Source organism: Zosterops lateralis, assembly GCF_965231275.1.
Source record: "Zosterops lateralis genome assembly, chromosome: 27".
NCBI classification, from domain to species: domain Eukaryota; kingdom Metazoa; phylum Chordata; class Aves; order Passeriformes; family Zosteropidae; genus Zosterops; species Zosterops lateralis.
In genome coordinates, this window is record NC_139787.1 from 150023 (window position 1) to 167026 (window position 17004).

The 17004-nt window shown below is 60.8% G+C and overlaps 1 protein-coding gene across 1 annotated transcript; it reads left to right on the plus strand.

Annotated features, from left to right (window-relative positions):
• The first annotated feature begins 575 nt into the window (after window positions 1-575).
• On the plus strand, window positions 576-16726 carry INTS3 (integrator complex subunit 3). Its single transcript, XM_083878727.1, has 30 exons — window positions 576-987; window positions 1332-1415; window positions 1749-1832; window positions 3259-3372; window positions 3494-3578; window positions 4317-4383; window positions 4690-4834; window positions 5558-5687; window positions 6201-6298; window positions 6743-6934; window positions 7377-7464; window positions 7994-8073; window positions 8747-8838; window positions 9155-9261; window positions 9470-9586; window positions 10179-10308; window positions 10709-10763; window positions 11185-11288; window positions 11544-11588; window positions 11879-11998; window positions 12382-12535; window positions 13016-13084; window positions 13916-13991; window positions 14572-14685; window positions 14767-14815; window positions 15070-15237; window positions 15580-15680; window positions 15766-15838; window positions 15942-16101; window positions 16195-16726. Exons 1-30 carry the CDS (start codon window positions 913-915, stop codon window positions 16270-16272), a joined length of 3054 nt encoding a protein of 1017 aa, XP_083734853.1. The 5' UTR covers window positions 576-912; the 3' UTR covers window positions 16273-16726.
• Window positions 16727-17004: the final 278 nt, after the last annotated feature.

Genomic DNA, 17004 nt, shown 5'->3' on the forward strand with positions numbered 1-17004 from the left:
CGTCCCGGTGAGTCCTGGGGGGTTCCCAGGGGGTTACCGAGGGATTTCCGGGGGTCCTCTGGGGTTCCAGTGGGTTCCCGGTGGGTTCTCGGAAGTCTCGGGTTTTCCGGTGGGTTTTCCGGTGGGTTCCCGGGGGGTCCGGGGGGTTCCCTGGGGGTCCTGGTGGGTTCCCGCCGGGTTCTCGGGGTTCTCGGTGGCTTACCTGGGTGTCCCGGTGGGTTCCTTGGGGGTCCCGGTGGGTCCCGGTGGGGTCTTGGGGTTCCTGGGGGTTTCCCTGGGGGTTTCCCTGGGGGTCCCGGTGGGTTCCCAGGGGGTTCCGGGGGTTTCCCCTGCTCTCGCTGGTGGGCGGAGCCTCTTTCCGCTCAGACCCCGCCCCCTCCTTCCTATAGGCCAAGCCGCCATCTGTGCCCCGCCCCTCCATTCCCTCCCCTCGAGCTGTCACTCACTGTCATCCCGCCTCTTCCATTGGCCAGCAGCGGCGGCTGGGGCGGGACCTTCCTCCCGCGTGACCCTTCCGCTTCCGGCCCAGCGCCTCCGTCGCTCCCCGGTAACTTCCGGCCGCCGCCGCCGCCTCCCCCCGGCCCGGAGCCCAACGGGACCGGCCGGGCCCGGCCCGGGAGCCGCGGCAGCGGCACCGAGCCCCACAACACCCCCCGCACAGGGACACCCCGCCCGGGGCCGGCCCTTCCTCACCGCACCGGAACCGCGCGGTGCCGCTTCTCCCCCGTTACCCCGCACCGGGGCCCCTCCCGCGAGGGGCGAGGCCTCCCCTCATCACCGACCCACCCCTCATTAATTACCGGGACCCCCCCGGTGACCGGAGCTCGACCCGGGACTGTCCCGGGGTTTCCCCCCCGGTCGCACCGGGGCCCACAACGGCGGGGGGGGGTCTCCGCGCCCCCCGCCCGGGCCATGGAGCCGCCCAAGTGCAAAGCGGGGAAGCTGCTGCAGAGCTCGCTGCTGGACTGCAAGGACGAGCTGGAGGAGGTGAGGGGGAGACCGGGATAAAACCGGGAGAGACCGGGATAAAACCGGGGCAAAGCCGGGAACCGGGGCCAGAATTCCCGGGAGGAATTCCCGGGGTCTGGGGATGATCCTGCTCCGGGTTATTCCCCCAGTTCCCCCAATTTCCACTGGGATTTTCCCCACTCTGTGAGTCTGAGATGTCCCCGGGATAAAACCGGGATAAACCGGGGCAGGTTTTTTCCCCGTTTTTTTCCCCATTTTTTTCTCTTTTTTTCTCCATTTTTTCCCCATTTTTCCCCTTGTTTTTTTCCCATGTTTTTCTCATTTTTTCCCATTGATTTCCCCCCGTTCTCTCTCTGTCCCAGAGGCTGGAGCGCTGCGTGGGCATCGTCACCTCCCTGACCAGTGGCCTGTCCGAGCGCGAGGCCAACGACGCCCTCAACGCCCACGTGAGTGACCACGGGAATGGGGGGGAATCCCTCCTGGGATGGTGGGGATTCCCTCCTGGAGCCCAGGAATTCCAGGACGTGGCTCTTGGAGCCCATAAATTCTGTGATTTGGGTCCTGGAGTCTGGGAATTCCCTCCTGGAGTGCTGGGAATCCCGGGATGTGGCTCCTGGAGGGGCTCTGGGCCATTGGGAATTGGGGATTGGGAATTGGGAACTGGGAATTGGGAATGTCCCAGATTCCTGAGGGGAATTTTTTTGGGGTGGGTGGAATTTTCCTTCCCTTCCCCTCCAATCCCACCTGGAATTTACCTGGAGCTTGGAATCTTTTCCCAGATCTGCAAAGGGACCCCCCAGCACGAGGAGATTTGTCTGGGGCTCTTCACCCTCGTCCTGACTGACCCGGCCCAGGCACAGAAGGTGAGGACAACATGGAAAAGGGAGGGAATTTTCCCTGGAATTCCCTGTGGGGCCGAGCCATGACCAGGATCAGCATCGAGAGGAGCTCAGGCTCCTTCCCATCCCAGAAATTCCTTGGGATTTGGAGATCCAGGGACCTCTCAGGGTGTTTTTTTCCCGTTTTTTTTTTTTTTTTTTTTTTTTTTTTTTTTTTTTTTCCTGGGATGGGTTTTTCTCATGGAGACAACACATGGATGATCCTGGAATTCCATCACATGGAGCAGGAACAGGGTCAGTCCCAGGGAAAATTCATTCCCAGTAGTCCAGACCCATCAGTTCCACCTCCTGGATGAGAATCCTGGATTTTGGGATCACAATCCTGAATTTTGGGATCGGAATCCTGGATTTTGGGAGCAAATCCAGGCCCCAGGAATCCCCTCGTGGAATCAGAGCCCTGGAATTTTCCCTCTGGAATTTTCCTTCTGGATTTTTTGCTCTGGAATTTTCCTTCTGGATTTTTTGCTCTGTAATTTTCCTCTGGAGTTCAGGGAGCAGTGGCAGCCTGGGGACCAGCAGCACACAGGGCTGCTTTTCCAGGGGATAATTAATTGGGATAATTGGATCAGGCAGACTCTGCTGGAGCCAGGGAGGGATCCCTGTTCCTGCCGGGATTTGGGCTGTTAACCCTTTCCTGCCCCAGGAGCCCACAGGGGATTCCTGGGGTCTGATGGGGCCGGGAAAAAATGAAATTCCCCAAAATTTGGGGCCCAGAGAGAAAAAACCTGCCCAGGGATCTCTCCAGGACCCCAAAATCTGCCCCAGGGACCCCAAAATTGGCACAGAGACCCCAAAACCTTCCCCAGGGATCCCAAATCTGCCCAGGCCCCCCCTCAGTGTCCCCAGCTGGGCACATCTGGCTCCAGCTGCTGCTGCTCCTCCTCCTCCCCCAGGGCTGTGCTGCCCTCCCTGGCCCCTCATTTAAAGCCTCCATTAATCACTGGGGAGTTAATTAACCACCCCCAGGGCCAGGGAGGAGCCCCTGGATTGTGTCAGGAATGGAGGAATTCAGGGGATTGTCCTTCTGGGGTGACATTCCCTGTTTCCATGGGGCCAAGGGGGTTCATTCCAGGTTTTTCCAGTGTGGATTTGAGGGTTTTCCCAGGGGAATGGTATCCCTGGGCTCCTCCCAGCTGGGTTGAAGTGGTGGAAATCCCACAGAGTGTCCCTGATCCAGATCCTTCCCCGAGGATCCTGCCAGGATCAGTCAGGAACGACCCCCCACACACACACAGGGCTCTCCCTCCTGGGATTTATTCCCCCCCAGATCCGTGGATTTGCCATTCCCTGCTCAGGCTGACGGTCCCAGGGGTGGCTGCTGATCCCAGGGGTGGCTGCTGATCCCAGGGATGTGTTTTCCAGGCAGTTTTTCCCCCCTTTTCCCTGTCAGTGCTACCGGGACCTGGCGCTGGTGAGTCGGGACGGGATGAACATCGTCCTCAACAAGATCAACCACATCCTGATGGAGAAATACCTGAAGCTGCAGGACACCTGCAGGACCCAGGTCAGGGATCCCCTCCTGGGGGCTCCTGTCCCCTCCTGGGATCTCCTGGGATGGGAATGGGATGCCAGGGGGATCCCGGGGGGATCAGGGGAGGGATCTGATCCCGAATTTCCCTGTCCAGCTGGTTTGGCTGCTGCGGGAGCTGGTGAAGAGCGGAGTGCTGGGGGCTGACGGGGTCTGCATGACCTTCATGAAACAGATCGCAGGTGAGCAGGGCAGGGATCCTCTGGGATCTGGGCAGGGGATCCTTGGGATCTGAGCCAGGAATCCTCAGGATCTGAGCCGGGAATCCAAGCCAGGATCCCTTGGGAACGTGGCCTGATCCCGCCAGGCAGGGTCTGTCCCCAGGGTCTGTCCCCAGTTGGGAACCCACAGAGCCAAACCCAGGGTCTGTTCTCAGGCTGGATCCTGACAGGATCCCCCAGGATCCCCTCCATGCAGGGGAATGTCCCCAGGACAATCTTCCCTCCATTCCCTCACCCTCATCCAGCTCAGGAGTTCCTTGGCAGGGCAGGATCAGGCGGGATCAGGCAGGAAGCTCCGTGTTTCCTGTTCCTTTCCCCTGGGATCACTGGGAATGGGAAGCCACTGATCCCCCGGGGGAGATCCCCGGGATCCGGCCGTGCTCCCGCCTTTCCGGAGCCTCTCCCGTGTTCCCTGTCCCCGGGGCGGGAATTCCGTCCCCAGCAGCCCCTGGAGTCGTTTTCCTGCCGGGAACACGGAGCGGGAAATGCCGGGAGGGAGGGGATGGAGCCGTGGTCCTGGCAGGGAGGGCTTGGAACAGTCCTGGGTGTGAGATCCCTCCTGTCCCCACAGTTGTTTTCCCTGTTCCCTGGATCCCTCCTCACAGTTATCCAGGGAATGTTCTGGCATTCCCAGATTTCCCTGGGGTGTCCAAATCCCGCTGCTCCATCCCTGTGCTGTTTTCCCTGTGGATTTTCCAGGTGGGGACGTGACTGCCAAGAACATCTGGCTGGCCGAGAACGTGCTGGAGATCCTGACGGAGCAGAGGTGCGGCCCTTCCCATGTTCCCAAAATGGGAATTCCCACGTTCCCCAGACCGGGAATTGCCATGTTCCCAAACCAGGAATTCCCAGCTCTTGCTGCAGCTCCTGTGGGGCAGATTTGGGATTTTCAGGGTAGATTTGGATTTTCCATGGCTGGTTTGGGTTTTCCAGTTGGGATTTGGGTTTTCCATGGCAGATTTTGGGTTTCCCGTGGCCGATTTGAGATTTTCAGTTGGGATTTGGGTTTTCCAGTTGGGATCTGGGTTTCCCATGCCCGGTCTGGGTTCCCCACACCATATTCTGTCCCCAGGGAGTGGGTGCTGAAGAGCAGCCTGCTGGTGGCCATGGCCGTGTACACGTACCTGCGGCTGATCGTGGATCACCACGGCACGGCCGCGCTGCAGGCGCTGAGACAGAAGGAGGTGGAGTTCTGCATCTCCCTGCTCCGGGAGAGGGTGAGTGGGATGGGATTGGGAATAGGATTGGGAGGGAATGGGATCCTGTATCTCCCTGCTTCGAGAACAGGGGAATGGACTGGGATGGGATCCTGTTCCCCTGGGGATCCTTCCCTGGGAAGGGCACTTTGTGGGTGTGGGGGCACTGCAGCAGCTCCAGGCCTCGTTTGGCTCCGGATGGAGATCAGGAGAACCCCCCAGAGCTGGGATTTATCCCAAATCCTCGTTCCCCATCCTCCCCCAGCTCCCAGCTCTCCCCTTTCCCCCCTGCCTGGCCCCACTGCAGGGCCTGGCTGTGATCCTGGGGGGAAAGAGACAGATTTATGGGCTGTTTGTTGGCTTTGGGAGCTCCAAAATAGCTCCCGACCCTCCCTCCCTGCCCCTCACCCCGATCCCAACCCTGATCCCAACCAGGGTGGGAATGGGGCGAGGAGGGGAGGAGGAGGAGGAGGGAGGGCCGAGCCTTCGTCCCCTCCCTGTCCCATCCCCCTGCCCCAGCCTCTGCAGGGACCTTCCTGCCTTTTTCCCCCTTCATGGATTGTTTTGTGATGGGGATTTTCCCTCCCTTTTTCCCTGTTTTTCCCCAGTTCATAGCCTGTTCCATGACCAGTTTCCCCTGTTTCCCCACAGTTCATGGCCTGTTTAATCACCAGGATTTCTCTCCCTTTCCCCACAGTTCATGGCCTGTTTCATTATGAGGATTTTCCCTGTTTTTCCCCACAGTTCATGGACTGTTTCATGATTGGCCGGGACCTGGTGCGGCTGCTGCAGAACGTGGCGCGGATCCCGGAGTTCGAGCAGCTCTGGAAGGACATCCTGCACAACCCGCAGGTGCTCAGCTCCCAGTTCACAGGTACCACCCCTGGACACTCCCTGAAAAACCCCATTTTCCCGGGATTTTTCCCCAAAAGCTGCAAAGGGAAACCCGGGATCCCATCCCGGGAAACCTCGTGGGATCCTTAGATGGTGCTGCTCCTTCCAGGCTCTGTAATTCCATAATTTCTCCTCACTGGGATTGCTCTAAGCTGGGTTTTGGAACGATCTGATCCAGTGGGAATTGTCCCTGTCCCTGTCCATGGGACTGGGTCATTTTTGGGTAATTCCAACCCAAACCGGTCTGGAATTCCGGGATAATCAAGAGTCACTTCCCTTAATTAAGTGGTTTGGAAAACTCTGAGCAGGGCCTGGAGAAGCTCCATGGAAAGCAGGAATTCCAGGGAAATGGGGCTTTGGAGTGTTCCCACCCCTCTGGAGCCCAGTGAAATCCCCCTGAAACACCTTGGGTGCTGCTCAGGAGAATAAAAACTTCCTCTGGACGTGTCTGAGCCCTTTTCCAGCCCCAATCCCACTCCCTGTCCCTCCCCAGGTGTCCTGCAGCTCCTGCAGTCCAGGACCTCCCGAAAATTCCTGGCGTGTCGCCTCACCCCCGACATGGAGACCAAGCTGCTCTTCATGACCTCGAGGGTAATTCCCCCATGGATCCCTTCCCAAATTCCCCCTGGGATCCCTTCCCAAATTCCCCCTGGGATCCCTTCCCAAATTCCCCATGGGTTCCCTCCCAGATTCCCTCCAGCTCAGCTGATCCTGTGGGTTCAGTGCCAGCCCTTCCTGCAGAATTCCCTCCTGGATCCCCTCCCACGCCCCTGGCTGTGCCTGTCCCCTGTCCCCAGCTCAGCCTGTCCCCTGTCCCCAGCCTGTCCCTTGTCCCCAGCCTGTCCCCTGTCCCCAGCTCAGCCCCAGGTGTCCCTGTCCCCAGGTGCGTTTTGGGCAGCAGAAGCGGTACCAGGACTAGTTCCAGAGGCAGTACCTGTCCCATGTCCCCTGTCCCCAGCTCACCTGTCCCCAGCCTGTCCCCTGTCCCCAGCTCAGCCTGTCCCCTGTCCCCAGCTCACCTGTCCCTGTCCCCAGGTGCGTTTTGGGCAGCAGAAGCGGTACCAGGACTGGTTCCAGAGGCAGTACCTGTCCACCCCCGACAGCCAGAGCCTGCGCTGTGACCTGATCCGGTACATCTGCGGGGTGGTGCACCCGTCCAACGAGGTGCTCAGCTCCGACATCCTGCCCCGCTGGGCCATCATCGGCTGGCTGCTCACCACCTGCACGGTCAGCGGGGCGGGGGGCCCAAATGGGGATGGGGGGATCCTAAATGGGGATGGGGGGACCCCAAAATGGGGCTCGGGATGGGCTGGGAATGGGAATATCCCAAAAATGGGGCTCAAGATACCCCAGACAGGGCATGTCATCAGCTGGCTGCTCACCACCTGCATGGTCAGCGGCCTGGGGGACCCAAATGGGGATGGGGGGACCCCAAAATGGAGCTCGGGATGGGCTGGGAATGGGAATATCCCAAAAACAAGGGTCAGGATACCCAGAACGGGGCTCAAGGTACCCCAAAGGGGGCACAGGATGAGCTGGGAATGGGAATATCCCAAAAACGGGGCTCGGGGTACTCCAGACAGGGCTCAGGGGATCTCGGAGGGATCTTGGAGGGGATCTCAGCAGCGTCTCCCTGGAATAATTTGGGATAATTTTTGGTCTCCCCCAGTCCAACGTGGCCGCCTCCAACGCGAAGCTGGCACTGTTCTACGACTGGCTCTTCTTCAACCCCGAGAAGGACAGCATCATGAACATCGGTCTGGGATCTGTCCTGGGATGGGGATCCTGGGGGGATCCCTGGGGATCTGCCTTGGAGTGGGATCCTGGGCTGCTCCTGGGCTGGGATCCATGGGGATCTGCACTGGGATGGGATCTGTGGAGACCTGTCTTGGGATGAGATCTGGGGATCTTCCCAGGGAGGGGGTCTGTGGGGACCTGCCTTGGGATGGGATTCTAGGTTGGGATCTATAGGGATCTGTGCTGGGATGGGATCCATGTGCTGTTCCTGGGGCTGGGGTCCCTGGGGACCTGTCTTGGGGTGGGGTCTTGGGCCATTCCTGGGATGGGATCCTGGGGATCTGCCCTGGGATGGGATCCTGGGGATGGGATCCTGGGGATCTGCACTGGGATCAGATCCACGGGCTTGTCCCCAGGGCTTGCTGTGACCCACAGGCAGCTCTGGGCCTGGCTGCCCCTCAGCCCCTGGCTCCCACCCCATGGATCCCTCCCAGCCCCCCAGGAGCGGGTTTTGGGGTGTCTGGGCCCTGACCCCCTGTCCCTCCCCAGAACCCGCCATCCTGGTCATGCACCACTCCATGAAGCCCCACCCGGCCATCACGGCCACGCTGCTGGACTTCATGTGCAGGGTGAGCTCCCCTCCCTCCCCGGGGCATTGCAGGGCTGGGGAGAGCTGGGAGAGAATTGCTGGGCTCCAAAATCCACCCCAACAGCTCCTCCCTGGGGTTTCCCCTCTCTGGGCTCCAGAGTCACCCAAACCTCCCAAAACGAGGGAGGGATTTTCCCCTCAGCTCCCAAATTATCCCCCAAATTGTCCCCAGCCCTGGGTGGGAGGAATCCAGAACATTCCTGGAGCTCTGGATCCACCATCACTGGTGGGAAGGCAGAGCTGTCAGGGTGGTGGAGGGAAAAAAGGCCTCGGGATTGTTCCCCTGTGGAATTCCTGAGCCTCATTTTTGGGATATTCCCAGTTTTGGGATCCCCAGGGAGGGATCAGAGTGTCGGGGAAATGATCCAGAGTGTCCCATCCCGGGGCAGGAGCTGCTGGTTCCAGGAACTGGGGAGGGCCTGGAGCTGCCCCAGTCCAAACTGGCTCCTCCCAGCAGCAGAACTGGGAGGAATGGGAGGATTTTTGGGATGTCCCGGGCTCCAGGGAGGGAAGAATCCCAGCAAAGGCCCAGACAGAGCCCAGAATCCAGGGCTCTTCACTCCTGGAGCCTGGAATTTCCTGCCCCTGGCAGGGATTTCCCTCCCGCTCCCAGACCCCTGACCCTGCTCTCCCCATCCCTTTTCTCTTTCCAGATCATTCCCAACTTTTACCCCCCTCTGGAAGCCCACGTCCGGCAGGGCGTGTTCAACTCCCTCACCCACATTGTGGAGAAGCGAGTCCTGGCGTAAGAGCCCCGGGGTTTTCCCAGTTTTCCCACCTTTTCCTGGATTTCCAGCCTGGACACAGCTGCCCCTGCTCCTCCCCTGGGTCTATCCCGGAGCTCCAGGGTCATGGTGTTATCCCTGAAACTTTGGGAGCAGCTGGAATTGTGTCCTGGTGGCTCTGGGGGCTGCTCCATGAGGGATTTCCCTGGGAATTCCAGCCCCTCGTCCCACTCCCGTGTTGTGGTGGCCCAGGGAGGAGCCCCCAGCATTCCCATGGGGATGAGGGTTCAGGATTCATTCCCAGCCCCTGCTGACCCCTGTCCCATCCCCACACAGGCACCTGGCCCCGCTCTTCGACAACCCCAAGCTGGACAAGGAGCTCCGGGCCATGCTCAGGGAGAAATTCCCGGAGTTCTGCAGCTCCCCCTCGCCCCCCATCGAAGGTAGGGAATGGGGAAGGAGCTCCCAGAAGATCCTCTGAGGGATTTTTCCATGGAATTCCTCCAGCAGCAGCGGCTGGATGGGTCAGGAGAAGCTCCAGGGGGAGCAGGGTCGGGATTTAGGGGATGGGATCCCTTCCCAAAGCACCCCCAAAACCCGGGGCTGGGGTTTTTTTGGGGAGAGGACTCACCTGGGCCGGTGATCCCCCAGTGAAAATCGAGGAGCCAGTCCCCATGGAGATGGAGAATCACCTGGAGAAGGACGACGGCTGCTACGACAACGCCGAGGCCGCCTTCAGCGACGACGAGGAGGAGCTGAGCAGCAAAGGTGGGGCAGCTCCCGGATTCCCCCGGGATTCCCCAGGGATGGAGCATTCCCTGCTCTCAGCACAGTCCCCTCCAAGCCCAGGAGCTGATCCCGCAGGGAAATCCCAGGTTTTCCTCCTACAGGGAGGCTGATTTCCCAAATTCCAGTGGTTCTGGAGCTGTGCCCAAAGGGTTTATTCCCTTTCCTGGTTGTTTCCAGGAGTTCAGAGCAGTTTTCCAGGCTCAGATCCCGACTGGTCTCACCCAAATCCCCTCAGCCCCCCCTCTGGAGCCATTCCCACCTCGCTGCTCAGATCCCTGTGGGATTCCCACCGTGCCAGGGGGTTTTCCCAGCACTGGGAAGTGGCCACAGGCCCAGGATGGGGCAGGATGTGACCTGGGAGCCCCAGAATCCCAATCCCAAATCTTTGGAGACGCCTTGGGAATGTTGGAGGGTCAGATTTGGGAACAGGGCCCACAATCCTGGACATTCCCAGTGTTTGGATCCCTTCCCACCTTTATCCCAGAGCTCTGGGCACGGCTCCAGGGGAGGAGGATCCAGGACAGGGATTGTGGGAAAGAGGAAAATCCCTGATGGATTTCCCTGGTTTCAGGGAAGAAAAGGGAGTTCAGGTTCCACCCCATCAAGGAGTCCATCGTGGAGGAGCCCGTGGACATCACCCCCTTCCTGGAGCAGCTGGACGAGTCCCTCAAGGACAAAGTGCTGCAGCTGCAGAAGGGCAGGTGGGGCCATCCCCCATTTCCTGTTCCCCATATCCCCATCCCATTCCCATCCCCATCCCATTCCCATGGATCTCCAGAGCTCCTTCAGCCCCGTGGTTTGTCCCCATGGAGGGGGAATTCCTGCAGGAAAAGGGTTTGGGAAGGTTTTGTCACCTCCTCCCTGGATTTCCAGCATCCCAGGGAGGTTGAGCAGAGTTCCTGGAGCGATTCCATGGAATTTCTGGCTTTAGGTGCCATTAAAATCCTATTTTAATGGTGGGATTCATCCCAGCCCCGGGATCCACGGGGATTCTCCCCCAGCCCCGGCCCTGAGCCCGTCCCGAGCATTCCCAGTTCCCCGTCCCTGCTCCCCCAGTGACCCCAGTGCCCCCAGTGACCCCAGTGCCCCCTGTCCCCGCAGCGACACGGAGGCGCAGTGCGAGGTGATGCAGGAGATCGTGGACCAGGTCCTGGAGGTAACGGAGCTGGGAGTGCCTGGGGTGGGATCCGGGATCTGGGATCCATCCTGGGTGGGATCTGGGGCTGCCTCTGCCCCTGGAGGGGGGACACGGGAGCCTGGGGACACCCAGATCCGTTTGGGATCCACTTTGGAGCCTGGGCAGCTCCATCCATGGATCCATCCCTGCTCCATGTCCCTGTTCCTGGGGCCCGAATGTCCCCAGCAGCTGCTGGCAGAGATCTGGGATTGCTGGGAGTGGTCTGGGATCAGTGGCAGAGATCTGGGATTGTTTTCAAAATCTTGGGATCTCTGGCAGTGATTTGGGGGTCCCGGGCAGTGATTTGGGGGTCCCTGGCAGAGATTTGGGGTCCCTGGCACTGGGAACTCCCCGGGATCCATTCCCAATCCCCTCCCTGCCCTTCCCGTGCCGTTCCCAGGAGGATTTTGACTCGGAGCAGCTCTCGGTGCTCGCCTCGTGCCTCCAGGAGCTCTTCAAGGCCCATTTCCGCGGGGAGGTTCTGCCGGAGGAGATCACGGAGGAGTGAGAGCCCGGAATTCTCCCCTGGGGCCGAGATTTGGGGTTTTTCCTGGGGGGAATGTTCCCTTTTCCCTGGGAAGTTCCTGTGCTGGGCTCGCCCCGAGCTCAGCTCCTTCTCCAGGGGTCTCCTTGGAGTTCCTGCCTCCCCACAGTCACTGGGATCCAGGGTTATTCCTGGGGGAATCCAGAGGGATCCAGGGTTATTCCTGGGGAATTCCCAGGAATTCCCAGAGCTCACAGTGTCCGTCTGTCCCGCAGGTCCCTGGAGGAGTCCGTGGGGAAACCCCTTTACCTGATATTCCGGTAGGTCCCTTCCCAAATCCCTGGGAATTCCCTCTGGATCCTGCCCCTCCCTGCCTCATCCAGCCCGGGGCTGATCCCAAAAATCCAGGGGGGTCTCTCACTTCCCTCTGTGGTGTTTGTAGTGGGAAACCCCAGAGTGGTTTGGGGTGTTCTGGGGCTTTTTTTGGAGGTGTTTTGGGGCTTTTTTGGGGAGTGTTTTGGGGTGTTTTGGGATGGTGTTTAGAGTATTTTGGGCTGTTTTGGGCTGTTTTTGGGACCATTACTCCAGTGACACTCCTGCTGTTCCCCAGGAACCTGTGCCAGATGCAGGAGGACAACAGCGGCTTCTCTCTGCTGCTGGACCTGCTCTCGGAGCTCTACCAGAAACAGCCCAAGATCGGGTACCACCTGCTCTACTACCTGCGGGCCAGGTGAGCCCCGGCCCCGCCCCCTCGGCTGGGCCCCGCCCCCCCTCGGCTGGGCCACGCCCCCTCAGTTGGATCCTGCCCTCTTACCTGGGCCCCTCCCACCTGTGGGTGTCCTTGTCCCCGATGGAGCCATAGCTCAGGTGTGCCAGGTGCCAGCTGTGCTGTGCCAGGTGCCAGGTGTGTCAGCTGTGCCAGATGTCAGCTGTGCACCAAATGCACCAGCTGTGCCAGGTACCAGGTGTACCAGGTGTGCCAAGTGCTAGCTGTCCTAGGTGTGCCAGGTATCAGGTGCACCAGGTGCTCCAGGTGTACCAGGTGCCAGGTGTGCACCAGATGTGCACCAGGTACCAGGTGCCCCAGGTATACCAGGTGCGCTGTGTCCCCAGCAAGGCGGCGCTGGGCAGGATGGGGCTCTACGAGTCGTTCGCCCAGGCCACGCAGCTGGGGGAGCTGCACACCTGCCTGATGATGGACATGAAGGCGTGTCAGGAGGACGACGTGCGCCTGCTCTGCTTCCTCACGCCCTCCATCTACACCGAGGTGAGCCCTCCTCACCTGCCCAGGTGTGCCCGGGTGTGCTCTGAGTGTCCCTGGGGTGGGCCTGTTCTGGTGTGTCCTGAGATACACCCCTGAGCCCATCCCAGGTGTGTCCCCAGCCCCGTCCCAGGTGTGTCCCCCGGTGTGTCCCCAGCCCTGTCCCAGGGCAGGGTCAGGCTGTTCCCCACAGTGACCCCAAATCCTGAGATCTGCCCCAGAGTGGGGTCAGTCTGTTCCTCAGGGTGACCCCAAACCCCATTCCCGGCCCTCAGCTCCGGCTGTGATTGATTTTGTGTTTCCTGCGGGGCCCTGGCACAGGGATCAGGGCCAGGAGCAGAGGGAAAACAGGGAATTCCAGCACTCCGGGCTGGCTGACGGCTGCCCCCCGCTCTCCGAGCCCTCGGGGGGTTTTCCATGGGGATTTTGGGGGGCCTGTCCCTGGTGTCCTGCCCCGAACCCCAAACGGGTTTTGTGCGTTCCCAGTTCCCAGACGAGACCCTGCGGAGCGGGGAGCTGCTGAACATGATCGTGGCCGTCATCGACTCCTTCCAGGTGCGGGGGAATTCCAGCCCCTTTCCCCATTCCCGGCCCCTTTCCCCCTTCCCGGGAGGTTTAACCCCAAAACGAGCCGATCGGGCTCAGTTCCGTGGATTCCATGAGCTCCAGTTCCCAAATCCCGGCCGGACTCAGCCCCCAAAATCTCCGGGGCTCTCCCGCCCTGTCCGAAGGTTGATTCCCCCAAAGGTTGATCCCCCAAAGGTTGATCCCGGGGATCCCCTGCAGAGCCATTTCCTGGGCAATCAGCGCTAATTATCCCCTAATGAGCCCCTTTTCCCGGGGACTCCGCTGGTTCTGCCCGGCCTGGAGCTCCCGGCAGGAATTTTCTCCCTGCCCCGGGTTGCCATGAGAACCCAGGAATAGCCGGGGCCGCCTCTGGAATGTCGGCGCCGTCTGGAGCTGGAGCCTGGAGCGGGATGTGCCGATAACCCCCGGCCCCTCCTGCCCCTCCAGAGGGTTCTCCGTGGGCCGGGAGAGCTTTGGGAGCCTTTGGAGCCGGGAATGCCCCGGGATCTGGAGGGTTTGGCTCCGAAATCCAAAATCCCGGCAGGGCCCCGGAGCGTTTCCTTCCCCTCCTGCTCCGGGGGGCTCCAGGTGCTTTCCTGGGGGGGATCCAGAGGATCCAGGGCAGGAGGGATGAGGATCAGGGATCCAGAGGATCAGGGATCCAGAGGACGAGAGCCAGAGCAGGCTCTGTGTGTGGGGGACCCCCCATCTCCCATCCCAGGGACACTCCCAGGACGTGCTGCCCCTTTTCCCGCCGGATCCCTCCTGGGGAGGGTCCCCAGAGCCCCCCTGAGCCCATTCCCTGTCCCCCCCCCCCAGCTCCAGGAGCTCGTGTGCCACGTGATGATGGGAAACCTGGTCATGTTCCGCAAGGACTCCGTGCTGAACATCCTCAGTGAGTGGGGATGGGAATGGGGATGGGGATGGGAATGGGGATGGAAACAGGAATGAGCAGTTCCCCCAAATCCTGCCCCAAACCCAGGCTTGGCCCTTCCCAAGAGGGAGATCCCTGGAGCTGCCCCGAGGCTCCCCAGGGCAGGAATTAAAGGATCAGTGTCCCAAGGCGGATTGTGGGATTTATCCCTGTGCCCCCGTGGCCTCGCGGGGTGGGATTCCAGGGAGTTCCTGCTGTGCCAGGCAGGGAAAGGGGAAAATCCCCAAATCCCAGCTCTGCAGCCTCCCTGTGGGGTCCCTCGGTGTTCCCAGAGCAAATCCCGCTCTCCCTGAGCCAGCTTTGGGATAAACCTGTTAATTAGGGAGCCTCGTTAACTCTGTCCCTTTCCTGGGACAGGGCTCTGTCCCCATTCCCAGTGCCCGGGGGGGTGGGGGGTCCCGGGCAGGTTTGGGGGTCCCCAGACCTCGGGAAGGGGCTGAGACAGATCTGTTATCCCCATTGTCCCCATTATCCCCACTGTCCCCATTGTCCCCGTTCTCCGTCCCCATTATCCGTCCCCTCTCGTTGTCCCCACCCCCAGTTCAGAGCCTGGACTGGGAGACCTTTGAGCAGTACTGCACCTGGCAGCTCTTCCTGGCCCACAACATCCCCCTGGAGACCATCATCCCCATCCTGCAGCACCTCAAGTACAAGGGTGAGCTTGGGGACACCCTGGGGACATCCCGGGGACATTCCCGGGGGTGACATTCCTGGGGACATTCCTGTCTCATTCCAGAGCATCCTGAGGCTCTGTCCTGCCTCCTGCTGCAGCTCCGCAGGGAAAAGTGAGTGCTGGGGTTGGCCCCCATGTCCCCTGTGTCCCCCATGTCCCTGTGTCCCCAGGATGGGCTGGGAGCCCCTGGCAGGGCCTGTAGGCCTGGGGTGGGGGACACTAAGGGGATTTGGGGGACACCAAGGGTCCCGGGGGGTCTCTGGGGATCCTGGGGGGGGCTCTGAGGGTCCCAGGGGTTTCTGAGGGTTCCACGGGGGTTTCTGAGGGTCCCGGGGTGTCTCTGAGTGTCCCAGGGGTGTCCCCCAGGCCCAGCGAGGAGATGGTGAAGATGGTGCTGAGCCGGCCGTGCCACCCCGAGGACCAGTTCACCACCAGCATCCTGCGGCACTGGGGGCTGCGCCACGACGACCTGCTGGGCGAGCACATCAAGGCCCTGCTCATCAAAAACAACAGCCTGCCCCGCAAACGGCAGAGGTCTGGGGATGGGAATTCATGGCCTGGGAAATTTTTTTTCCCCAATTTTTTTTTTAATTTTTTAAATTATTTTATTTTAATTTTTAAAATTATTTTATTTTAATTTTTTAATTATTTTATTTTATTTTATTTTATTTTATTTTATTTTATTTTATTTTATTTTATTTTATTTTATTTTAATTGCCCCTAAAGCGCCAGAGGTCTGGGAATGCTGTTCCCATTTTTTGGGGTCTCACCCCCATTTTCAGTGTCTCACACCCATTTTTTGAGGTCTCACCCCCATTTTTGGGGTCTCACCCCATTTTTGGGGTCTCACCCCATGTTTTGGGATTTCCCCCCCAGCCTGCGCAGCTCCAGCAGCAAACTGGCCCAGCTGACCCTGGAGCAGATCCTGGAGCACCTGGACAACCTCCGGCTCAACCTGACCAACACCAAGCAGAACTGTGGGTGCCTCCCTGGGATGTGGGATCTGGGCTCGGGGCTGCTCTCCCTGACCCCATTCCCACCGAATTCCCCCCTCTCCCCCAGTTTTCAGCCAGACCCCGATCCTGCAGGCGCTGCAGCACGTCCAGGCCAGCTGCGATGAGGCTCACAAGATGAAGTGAGACCCCTCCTTTCCTCGGGCCCCCCAAACCCCTCCTGGGCACCCCAGACCCCTCCTGGGCCCCCCAGACCCCTCCTGACCCCGCTGTGCCCCCCTGCAGGTTCTCAGACCTGTTTTCCCTGGCCGAGGAGTACGAGGACTCCTCCAGCAAACCCCCCAAGAGCCGCAGGAAGGGCACGGCCCTGTCCAGCCCCCGCAGCCGCAAGAGCGCGGCGCAGCCCCCCAACAACGAGGAGGAGTCGGGCTCCAGCAGCGCCTCGGTGAGACCCCCCAGAGACCCTCTGAGACCCCCGGGGTCCCCAGAGCCTCCCCAGGATGGCCACAGTGACCCCCCGTGTCCCCTGTCCCTGCAGGAGGAAGAGGACACCAAACCCAAACCGGCCAAGAGGAAAAGGAAAGGTTCCTCCGCCGTGGGCTCGGACAGTGACTGAGGGCTGGGACCCCTCTGGGGCTGTGGGGGACACCCCCCAGCCATGGGGACACCCCGGTCACCAGGACTCCCCTGCAGCCATGGGGACACTCCCCTGGCCATAGGGAGCCACCTCCGCCATAGGGACCCCCCCCGGTCACGGGGAGCCCCCTGGTCTCCAGGACCCTCCCCCCGGCCCTGGGAACAGCCCCCGGGTCACTGGGACTGCCCCTCGGTCACCGGGACCCCCCCGGAGCCCCCCAAACCGGTGCCAGCACAGCAAATTCCCCCCCGGGGGTCGGGGCTCCCCCTTCCCCACCCTCGGGTCCCTCCCCCCCTTTTCACCGCCGTGGGGAGGGGTCCCCCGAGGGGAAAAGGGGTGACCCCCCCACCCCCCCAGGTTTTCCTACAGAAATGTAAATAAAGGGTGGAAGGAACCGCGTGGCTGCTCCAGGGTGATTTGGGGAGGGGGCCGTGGGGGGTCCTGCCCTGCCCCACCCCGGGGGGTCCTGGGGGGGTCCAGCCCCCGTGGTCAGGGGGGTTTGGGGGGTCCCGCCCCCCCGGGACTCCCTCAGCGTTTATAAATGTTTGTAAGAAAAAAAAGCAGCAATAAAAGAAATTCGTGTTTTTGTATCAAACGGCCCCAAATTTGTGCCGGGGGGGGGTGGGAGGGGAGGGGCGGTGTCCCCGTGTCCCCCCCGGGGTGGCCTGGCCGGGCACGTCACGTGACTCCCCCGGGGACGGTGACAATGCC